At 59.9% G+C, this 10,498-nt stretch overlaps 1 protein-coding gene across 1 annotated transcript in view; it reads left to right on the top strand.

Moving 5' to 3' along the window:
* Positions 1-10,498, top strand: part of CLPB (ClpB caseinolytic peptidase B homolog (E. coli)) — a 71,735-nt gene that overhangs the window by 60,635 nt on the left and 602 nt on the right. Inside the window, 7 exon segments of the mRNA XM_009997779.1 lie at positions 1,623-1,667; positions 2,978-3,139; positions 4,231-4,387; positions 8,761-8,834; positions 9,276-9,395; positions 9,799-9,933; positions 9,936-10,009. Coding sequence (XP_009996081.1) covers positions 1,623-1,667; positions 2,978-3,139; positions 4,231-4,387; positions 8,761-8,834; positions 9,276-9,395; positions 9,799-9,933; positions 9,936-10,009 — 767 coding nt within the window.

The following is a 10,498-nucleotide window of genomic DNA, read 5'->3' as shown; positions in this document are numbered from 1 at the left end:
CTCCAACAGCTCCGTGTCCTCCCTGTGCTGGGGACCCCAGAGCTGTTCCCAGCCCTGCAGGGGGGTCTCAGCAGAGCAGAGCAGAGGGGACAATCCCCTCCCTGGCCCTGCTGGTCCCGCTGCTGGTGACACAGCCCAGGACAAGGTGCCTTTGATGGGCTATCAAAGCTTCTCACCCCCCAACACCCGAGCCCTTCACCCCAGGACTGTTCGTCGCTTCCTGCTGGGTCCTTAGGGCTGGAATATTTGGGATCCCAACGCCCAGAGCTGCTGCTGTGGGTTGGTTCATGAGTTCCAGTGACTCCTGGGTGCTGGTGGCTCCATGTGGAGACGGTTCAGGGCTCCCTGTGGTTTAAAGCATTTAAAACTGGGCTCCTCAATTCCCATCTCACCCTCTGCCTGCGGGACGGGCCCAACTCCCTCCTCCCGGGGAAAGGCAGGGCAGGACCCAGGGCTTGGAGCTGGGAAGAAGGAGGAAACACAGGCAGAGCTGCCTCCTGTGCCCACATCCTGTGAATTCCTCTCCCCCACATCCTCCAGCAGGGAGGGCACTCGGGGTAAAACCCCACGTGCAGAAGGAAGATCAAAAACGGGGCCGTAAAAAGCGGCGGCTCTGGTTTCTGTCCCTCAGCCCTCCCTAATGACCTGCCAGGACCAGCAACCCCGGCTCCTGCCTCCCCAGCAGCTCCATCCCCACCTCCACACCTGCAGCTGCTCAGACATCAAAGGGAGGAATCAGTTCAAGGCTGAACTTGGGGGTAATTTGGTGGGAAATGGGAATTTTATTGGGAAGGAGCCGGCGTGAGGGGCCCAGAGACCCCGGGGGGAGCAGCTCGTAGGAACTGATGGATTGAGAAGGGAAAACCTGTAGCTGTCCCATTTTCCTGCTGCTGGAGGGGCTGGGAGGTGCCAGTGGCCTCATCCAGCCTGTGCTGGAGCCCATGGGGAGCACAGGAGCAGCACTGGGAGCAGGACAGGACCACAGCAAAGCCCGGCTCCCAGCCCTGCCAGGATCATGGAATGGTTTGGGTTGGAAGGGACCTTAAAGATCATGAATCACAGAATCATTAAAGTTGGAAAAGACCTCTAAGATCGTCCAATCCAACCATCAACCCAACACCCCCATGCCCACTAAACCATGTCCCAGAGTGTCCATGTCCACAGGATTTTTTGAACACCCCCAAGGATGGTGACTCCACCACCTCCCTGGGCAGCCTGGGCCAGGGACCCACCTCTGAGGAGCTCTGGGCTCCCTGGGCACTGCCAAACCTGTGCCAGTTCTGGGCTGTGAGGGTGGGGAGAGCCTGGCCCAGGTTGCCCAGGGAAGCTGTGGCTGCCCCATCCCTGGGGGTGTTGAAGGGCAGGTTGGATGGGGCTTGGAGCAGCCTGGGCTGCTGGGAGGTGTCCCTGCCCATGCAGGGGTGGGACTGGGTGGGATTTGAGGTCCCTTCCCACCCAAACCAGTCTGGGATTCTGGGACTCATGATCTGGCAAATCCATCACCAGCACAAACCACAAACCCTCACGTTCATCTGAGCAACCAACTGTTCTGGAAGAACCTTCCCCATGAAACCTGGAGCATCTTCATCAGAAATCACATGGATTGTTTTGTCCCCTTGCAGGGTTTCATCAGGCTGGACATGTCAGAGTTCCAGGAGAGGCACGAGGTGAGTCCAGGGCTTCTTTTCTGCTTCCAAGAGGTGCAGCCTTGAGTTTCATGAGTACTTCCAACAAACCATCTCAGTGTCCTTGTTCCCCCACGTTTGTCCATGGGGCACCCTAGGAGAGGAGGGACATCTCACCAGGGTGACCCTAGGAGAGGTGGGACACACCAGCCCAGGAGATGGTGTGGGTTGAGGAGCCTGAGGTGACCTCAGGTGCTGAGCTGGTTCCTGCCCTCCTGTCCCCAGGTGGTGGGACCCCCCTCAGCTCCATCCAGGGGGGTGATGAGCCAGGAAGGGGGTGGCACCATTCCTGGTGGAAAGCTCAGGTCCTGGGAGAAAAGCTGCTTGAGTGGGGGAGTCATGGGATCACAGAAGGGTTTGGGTGGGAAGGGAGCTTTGAAGGTCATCCAGCCCAACCCCCAGCATGGGCAGGGACCTCTTAACCAGAGCAGGTTGCTCAGAGCCCTGTCCAACCTGGCCAGGAAAGCTTCCAGGGATGGGGCAGCTACCATCCCATGAGAAACCTGGGAATCCATCCATCCCTCCCTCCTTCCCTTCTTCCCTCCATCCATCCACCCATCCTTCTCTCCCATCCACAGAACCCAGAATCCCAGACTGGTTTGGGTTGGGAGGGACCTTAAATCCCACCCAGTGCCCCCCCTGCATGGGCAGGGACACCTCCCAGCAGCCCAGGCTGCTCCAAGCCCCATCCAACCTGCCCTTCAACATTCCATTAACAAACTGGTCACTTCATTCTGTCCAACCTTCTCCCTCCCAAGGGCCTCCCAACCCCCCAGGAGCCTCCACGTGCCCCAAACTGCCCATCAAAAATCCTCACTTTTGCCAAAACATTATTGTCCCAAAGATCCTCCTGAGTCCCTCAACCTCATTCCAAAACCTTCAGCCTCAAGTAGGGAAGTTGGTTCTGGACACAGGGAGAAGCTTTTCCTTGTGGCCTCTTCCCAAACTTTGATTCCCAAGTAATTCTTGGAATTCTGGCTCTTAAAAAGCCCAAAGGGGATGAGGTCTTGGAGCTGGGATGGGTCCCTCAGACACTGCTCAGGGAGCAGAGCTGGAGCCTGTTGGTGGTTTCTCCTGCTGGTCAGAGCTCTGGGTGGGGACATTACTCAGCAGCCCCCAATCAGCATCTTGCCAAATTGGTGCTAATGAAGCTGATCTGGGGATACTTGAGGTGCTCACAGATGTTACAGAGAATCTAGAGCTGGGTTTGTCTGGAGGCAAAGAGCTGTGGAGAAGACCTCCATCCTGGTGTCCATGGACCAGCTTCCACCTGCCCTCGTCCCTCCTCCTAGGTGGCCAAGTTCATTGGCTCCCCCCCTGGCTACGTGGGCCACGAGGAGGGTGGGCAGCTCACCAAGAAGCTGAGGCAGTGCCCCAACGCCGTGGTGCTCTTTGATGAGGTGGACAAAGCCCACCCTGATGTCCTCACCATCATGCTGCAGCTCTTCGATGAGGTGAGTCCCAGGGCTGAGGGTTGGAGGTGGTGCAGGGGCCTTTGGGAGGTGCTGGAGGAGGGTGCAAGGGCTGGTGGGTGCAGGAGATGTCCTGAAATGCTCCAGGTCAAGAATCCCTTTCCAAAAAACCAATGTGGGACAGCCAGGCCCAGTGATAGGGTTTGGAAGGGACCTCTGGAGAGCATCTGGTAGGTCTAGAACATCATCACCAGCCTCTTCTCTGTGTCAACACCAGGATGGTGCTGAGGTCTCCTGGTGGGATAAATGACATTTAAGGCAAAGAAGAGTGATGGGAGGGTTGGGAGCAGCCTGGGCTGCTGGGAGGTGCCCCTGCCCATGCAGGGGGTGGGACTGGGTGAGGTTGAGGGTCCCTTCCCACCCAGCCCAGGCTGGGGTTTCATGGTTCCTACAAGGTGGTTCCAGCTTTGCCTGTTTTTGGCCAGGCTGTGCTCCCCCATGGTCCTTCCAGGCCACCACAGACCCCCCTGAGCTTTGGGCTGACTGAGCTGGAAGGCTTTGGTGAACATCTGGGCATTGTTGCTGGAGCTGCTCAAGGCACCAACTCCAGCAGCTGCCCCCTCAGCCCCCAGGAAGAGCCCACCTGAGGGAACATCTCAGGTCTGGGCAGCTCCATCACCAAGCCCAGCATCCCAACCTCAACCACCACTGTGAGCAGGGCTGAGCCCAGAGCCTGGACATCCAAGGGTCCCTCCAACCAAGCTAAGGCTCTGTTAGGGGGGTGGGACAGAGGCAGGAGGTGACAACTTCCCCTGCACTTCTGGGGTTCCCCAGGGCTCACGTGTCAGACCAAACCCAGGGCAGAGGATCAGAGGTGGCTGAGGGACATGTGGGCTGTCCCAGCCCACCTGCCCTGTGGGACATCTCCCAGGGCTTCCATGGACCATGTCCCAGCTGGGACAAGCTGGGACCATCTGCAGGGTGAGTTCTGGAGGTGAGGACTTCTCCAGGCTCTGCAGCTCAGCCCCGAGGGGCAACCCTCCCAAAATCCATTGGCTGGAGGGTCAAAACGAGTCCTCATGTCCCCTCTGGTGTTTGGCCACGTCCTCCTCACCCTGCTGGTGCCATTGCAGGGCAGGCTGACGGATGGGAAGGGGAAGACCATTGACTGCAAGGATGCCATCTTCATCATGACCTCCAACGTGGCCAGCGAGGAGATCGCCCAGCACGCCCTGCAGCTCCGCCAGGAGGCCCAGGAGCTCAGCAAGAGCAGGATTGCTGAAAACCTGGGTACTGCTCAGTCCATCTCGTGCTCCAGCCCCTGCAGAGGCCACCTCCTCCCCCCCAGCCCTCCCGGGAGCACCCAGACCCTCCAGCTGCTCCTCCACTGCTGCTCCTCACCCAGCACGACCTCCAGGCACTGCAGCCCCGGGGGGGAAGGGGCTGCTGGGTCATTGGTCTGGGTGTCTGGGCAGCCCTGCCCCGGCCTTCTGGGGTGACCAGTCACTGACAAGTCCCACATCATCTCCACCTTTATCCCTCCTGTGATCCCTCTGCTTGCCCAGCTCTGAAATCCTCATTATTCGAGGTCCCGTCTTAGAATCATCCAATCCCAGCCTGGGGTGAGTGGGAAGGGACCTCAAATCCCACCCAGTGCCCCCCCTGCATGGGCAGGGACACCTCCCAGCGGCCCAGGCGGCTCCAAGCCCCATCCACCCTGCCCTTCAACACCCCCAGGGATGGGGCAGCCACAGCTTCCCTGGGCAACCTGGGCCAGGCTCTCCCCACCCTCACAGCCCAGAATTTCTCCCTCCCATCTCAGCTCCAGCTCCCTCTGCCAGCTGGAAACCCTTCCCCCTGCTCCCATCCCTCCCTGCCCTTGTCCCAAGCCCCTCCCCAGCTTTCCTGGAGCCCCTTCAGGCCCTGGAAGCTGCTCTCAGGTCTCCCTGGAGCCTTCTCTTCTCCAGGCTGAACACCCCAACTCTCCCAGCCTGGCTCCAGAGCTGCTCCAGCCCTCCCAGCATCTCTGGGGCCTCCTCTGGCCTCTCTCCAACAGCTCCGTGTCCTCCCTGTGCTGGGGACCCCAGAGCTGTTCCCAGCCCTGCAGGGGGGTCTCAGCAGAGCAGAGCAGAGGGGACAATCCCCTCCCTGGCCCTGCTGCTCACGCTGCTGGTGACACAGCCCAGGACACGGGTGGCTTTGATGGGTCACCTTGAGCTCCTCCTCACCCAACACCCCAAGTCTTTCTCCTCAGAGCTGCTTGTAGCCAGGTCGCCCTTGCCTGCCAGAAGGCAACAGCTGCTCTCCATCTCTTCTGGATTTGTGCTGGGGTTGCCCTGACCCAGCTGCAGGACTTTGCACTTGGCCTTGGTGAACCTCATGGACTTGACATGGAACCATTTCTCGAGCTTGTCCAGGTCCCTCTGGGTGACATCCCCTCCCTCAGGAGTGTCAGCCACACCACACACCAGGTGGCATCTACAAGATCCTGCTGGTGCCTCCATCCCACTGATGAAGGAATTAAACAGGACTGGTCCCAGTACAGCTCCCTGAGGGCCACCCCTTCCACCCACCTGGACATGGAGCCACTGTCCACTACCCCTCTGGATGTGACCACCAAAGCAGCTCCCATCAAACCCATCTCCAGTTTGGAGAGCAGGATGTTGTGGGGTCCATGTCAAAGGTCCTGCAGAAGCCCAGGGAGGTGGTATCAGCTCTTCCCTTGTCCACTGATGTCATCACTCCACCATAAAAAGCCACCAGGTTGCTCAGGCTCTGTCTTTGGAGGAGACTTTCAGTCCCACCTCTCAGCCTTCCTCCTCCTCTGCTCTCTTCCCATGGTCTCCTCACCCTTTTCCCTCTTCCAGGACTTTTCCAGGTGCTTCCTGGGGCACTGGGGCAGGTACAGGTGCTCGTAGGCAGGAGGAGGAGTTTTGGTTCCTCTCAGATCCTTCCAGAAAGGAGCTTCAATCAATTTTACTTCTCCTTGGAGTGGGAACCCTGGGCCCACACGTCAGGATCCTGGAGAAAATACTCCAAAAACTGGGAATTAAGTAAAAAAAGGAGAACTGAGCAGGTAAGGGCAGAAGATCTGAACTGACCCAACTGCTGGAACCATCAGAGGAACCCAAGTCCAGCTCCCTCCACCAACTGGTTGGCAAAGAGGCACCATCAGTGGGGGGGTTCTGAGACCCTTTGCACGTCTGTTGCTGCCCCTCCCAGGGCACCATCCCTGCCCTCCAGGCCTGGCCCCAGAGCTCAGGAAACCCCCAGTGAAGCTGCTGTGCCCAGGCCATGACCACATCTCCAGGGGAGCAGGGAGGACACCTCAGCTTCAGGCACTGAATCCGTTTCTCCAGCTTCTTTCTCACTGGCTCCTCCTCCTCCTTCCTTGGAGCTGCAGGTGCCAGAACCTGCTCCAGTCACCACCTTTAACCTTCAGGATCTGCCACCCAACTCTGCAGGGATCCTGTTGGGCAGTGCCAGGGCTTGGGTGGGGTTTTTATTTCTCCTCATGGAGGAGAAGATGGAATCTTCATTTCTCCAGTGGGGCAGCAGCAACTGGGAGGTCCCAGCCCTTGGGAGCCAAACCCTGGAGTGTCCTGGAGCTCCTCAGGGTTTGCTGGGGGCAGATCCTCCTGAAGGTCAGTGCTGAGACCCTGGCTGGGCAGAGAAATGGGAGAGATGAGAGGGAAGGAGCTGCTGCTGCTGCATCTGCAGGGCTGGGAGAGGTGGAGGTGGCAAAATGGGGGCAGCTCTGACCCTTCTGCAGCCCCGTGTGAGCAGCAGGGCCAGGGAGGGGATTGTCCCCTCTGCTCTGCTCTGCTGAGACCCCCCTGCAGGGCTGGGAACAGCTCTGGGGTCCCCAGCACAGGAAGGACACGGAGCTGTTGGAGAGAGGCCAGAGGAGGCCCCGGAGATGCTGGGAGGGCTGGAGCAGCTCTGGAGCCAGGCTGGGAGAGTTGGGGTGTTCAGCCTGGAGAAGAGAAGGCTCCAGGGAGACCTGAGAGCAGCTTCCAGGGCCTGAAGGGGCTCCAGGAAAGCTGGGGAGGGGCTTGGGACAAGGGCAGGGAGGGATGGGAGCAGGGGGAAGGGTTTCCAGCTGGCAGAGGGAGCTGGAGCTGAGATGGGAGGGAGAAATTCTGGGCTGTGAGGGTGGGGAGAGCCTGGCCCAGGTTGCCCAGGGAAGCTGTGGCTGCCCCATCCCTGGCAGTGTTGAAGGGCAGGTTGGATGGGGCTTGGAGCAGCCTGGGCTGCTGGGAGGTGTCCCTGCCCATGCAGGGTGGGCACTGGGTGGGATTTGAGGTCCCTTCCACCCCAAACCCATCTGGGCTTCTCCATCCCCACTCCTGGAGCACCATCCTCACCAAGGCTGCAGAGCCAGGAGGGGCTCCCAGCACCCACTGTGGGGTCTTCTCCACCCCACGTGTCCCAGGGGATTCCCAGGGTCTCCCAGTGAGTGACCTGGCCTTAAAACAACCAGTGGAGTTAAGTGTCTGGAGATGTAGGGAGAAATGAGGTGGGAAAGATGGAGAGAAAAGGGAATTTGGGTGGTGGACCCTGAACTGGAGCCACGTTGGAGCTCAGAGCTGAGGTGGAGGAGCTGGCCTGGCCCTGGGAAGCAGGGTGGGACAGGCTGGAGATACTGGCAGGAGGGACCCAGGACCATTTTGTAGGCACAGGAACCCCCATGGAGCAGCCCTGGTGCCTCCTCTCCTTGGTTTCCAGGGCTCTCCCATCCCAGACCCCCAGGAAGCATCTCCTTGGGGTTGAGGGCAGGGAGTGGAGGGTGCTCTTCTGTGCCCACTGGGCCTGGGGGCAACCCCAGGAGATCCTGGTCACCCTGCTTGGTTCCTCCATCCTCCAGGAGCTGGGCAGGTGGGAGTCATGGAATCAAGGAATGGTTGGAGTGAGATGGGACATTTAATGGTCATCCAGTCATCCTGCAGTGAGCAGGGACATCTTCATCCTGATTGGGTTACTCAGAGCCCTGTCCAGCCTGACCTGGAATGTTTCCAGGGATTGGGGCATCTCCCACCTCTCTGGGCAGCCTGGGCATCCATCCCTCCATCCATCCATCCATCCATCCATCAATCCCTCCCTCCATCCATCCCTCCCTCCATCCATCCATCCCTCCATCCATCCCTCCATCCATCCATCCATCCATCCATCCATCCATCCATCCATCCATCCATCCATCCATCCATCCATCCATCCCTCCATCCCTCCATCCATCCATCCATCCATCCATCCATCCATCCCTCCATCCATCCATCCATCCCTCCATCCATCCATCCATCCATCCATCCCTCCATCCATCCATCCATCCATCCACCCATCCCTCCATCCATCCATCCATCCACCCATCCCTCCATCCATCCCTCCATCCTTCCCTCCATCCCTCCATCCTCCCTTTGATAGGATCATGGAATAACGTGCTTTGGGCTGGACCTTCAGAGCTCCCCCAGTCCAGCCCCCCCTGCCACGAGCAGGAACATCTTCCTCCAGCCCAGGTTCCTCAGAGCCCCATCCAACCTGACCTTGAGTGTCTCCAGAGCTGGGGCAGCTCCCACCTCCCTGGGCACCCTGTGTCTCCCCAGCCTCATCCTCAAAAGCCCATGTCCCTCCTCACCCACCATTCCCTGTCCCCTCCTGTCTTGCAGAGGATGTCCAGGTGACTGACAAGATCACCATCTCCAAGCAGTTCAAGGAGAAGGTCATTCGCCCCATCCTGAAGGTAGGAACCATTTTCCTTCCTGCCTCCTGAGTCGGGTTGTCCTGAGCTCTGGTCACTTGGTCACCCCATCCAGCATCCACCAGGGGCCTCACCCAGAAGTGACACCATCTCCTTGTTGTTTTCAGAGCCATGGGGTGGGGTGGGTTGGAAGGGACCTCCCAGCAAGGCCAGAGCTCCCTGGGGGCTCCTTGTTGGGGCAGGAAGGGGAATGTGGGGTGGGAAGTGGGGCCTGGGGGGGCTTCCCTGCTCTCCTGGGGTCCCCATCTGCTGCAGAGGGAGCAGGACACCCTGGGAACAGTGACACGTGGAACTGAAGATGTTCTGAAGCCCTTCAGGGCTCTGCTCCCCTGCAGGGACAGGGGTTTGGGTCCCAGCTCCCTGGGGAGACCCTCCTGCAGGGTCACCAAGCCTGTCCCCCCTGGCCAACCCCTGTCCCTCCAGGCTCACTTCAGGAGGGATGAATTCCTGGGGAGGATCAACGAGATTGTCTATTTCCTGCCCTTCTGCCACGCCGAGCTGATCCAGCTGGTCACCAAGGAGCTCAGCTACTGGGCCAAGAAGGTGAGAACCAGCCCTGGCTTCAGAGGTGACACAGGAGCAGGGGGAGGTCCCTGCCCAAGAGTTCACCCTCCTGCTGGAGGGAAGGTCCATCTTGGCCAGGGTCTTAGGTTGTGTTCGACACGAGGGGACCTTCCTGGGGAAGGCAGGGACCTCTTGGGACATCAGGGGGTGGTTCCTCCCCTGCTGGGGCTGGGATGGGCTCCAGGCCACCTTGGGGGGACGTTCAGTGTCTGATGGATCTTCGCACATCTGAGCTCCTGGGGGTGGATCAGTAGGAATTGAGGGACCTGATTGGGTGGGTCTGGCCTGGAGGAGCTGCTGGGGGGCCTGGGGGTGCTGTGTCCGTGTGCTGAAGGAATGAGGAGCCTTGGGTGACTCTCCCTCCTCTTCCTCCCCCCGCCAGGCCAAGGCAAGGCACAACATCACCCTGCTGTGGGACAGGGAGGTGCTGGATGTGCTGGCTGATGGCTACAACCTGCACTATGGGGCCCGCTCCATCAAGCACGAGGTGAGGCCCAGGGGGGTCACCTGGGGAGGGGAGGGAACCTTTGGGGCTGCCCCCCCTGGGAGAGGGTCCCACGGGGGAGCACGTTAGGGGTCTGTGGGCAAGGTGGGTGGTGGGGTTGAGGGCACCAAGGGGGGTTTGCAGGTGACAGCAGGCTGTGTGGTGAGAGGTGGGACATCCCGAGGGACCTGGGCAGGATGGAGAGGTGGGACCATGTCAGCCTGATGGAGCTGAGCAAGGCCAAGTGCAGGGCCCTGCAGCTGGGGTGGAGCAACCCCAGGCACAGGTTGGGTGAGGGATGGATGGAGAGCAGCCCTGAGGAGAGGGACTTGGGGTGTTGGGTGAGGAGGAGCTCAAGGTGACCCATCAAAGCCAACCCTGTCCTTGGCTGTGTCACCAGCAGCGTGAGCAGCAGGGCCAGGGAGGGGATTGTCCCCTCTGCTCTGCTCTGCTGAGACCCCCCTGCAGGGCTGGGAACAGCTCTGGGGTCCCCAGCACAGGGAGGACACGGAGCTGTTGGAGAGAGGCCAGAGGAGGCCCCGGAGATGCTGGGAGGGCTGGAGCAGCTCTGGAGCCAGGCTGGGAGAGTTGGGGTGTT

The sequence above is a fragment of the Chaetura pelagica genome, unplaced genomic scaffold, assembly GCF_000747805.2.
Source record: "Chaetura pelagica isolate M959 unplaced genomic scaffold, ChaPel_1.0 scaffold645, whole genome shotgun sequence".
Taxonomy (NCBI): Eukaryota; Metazoa; Chordata; class Aves; order Apodiformes; family Apodidae; genus Chaetura; species Chaetura pelagica.
This window is presented reverse-complemented; position numbering and strand designations above follow the sequence as displayed.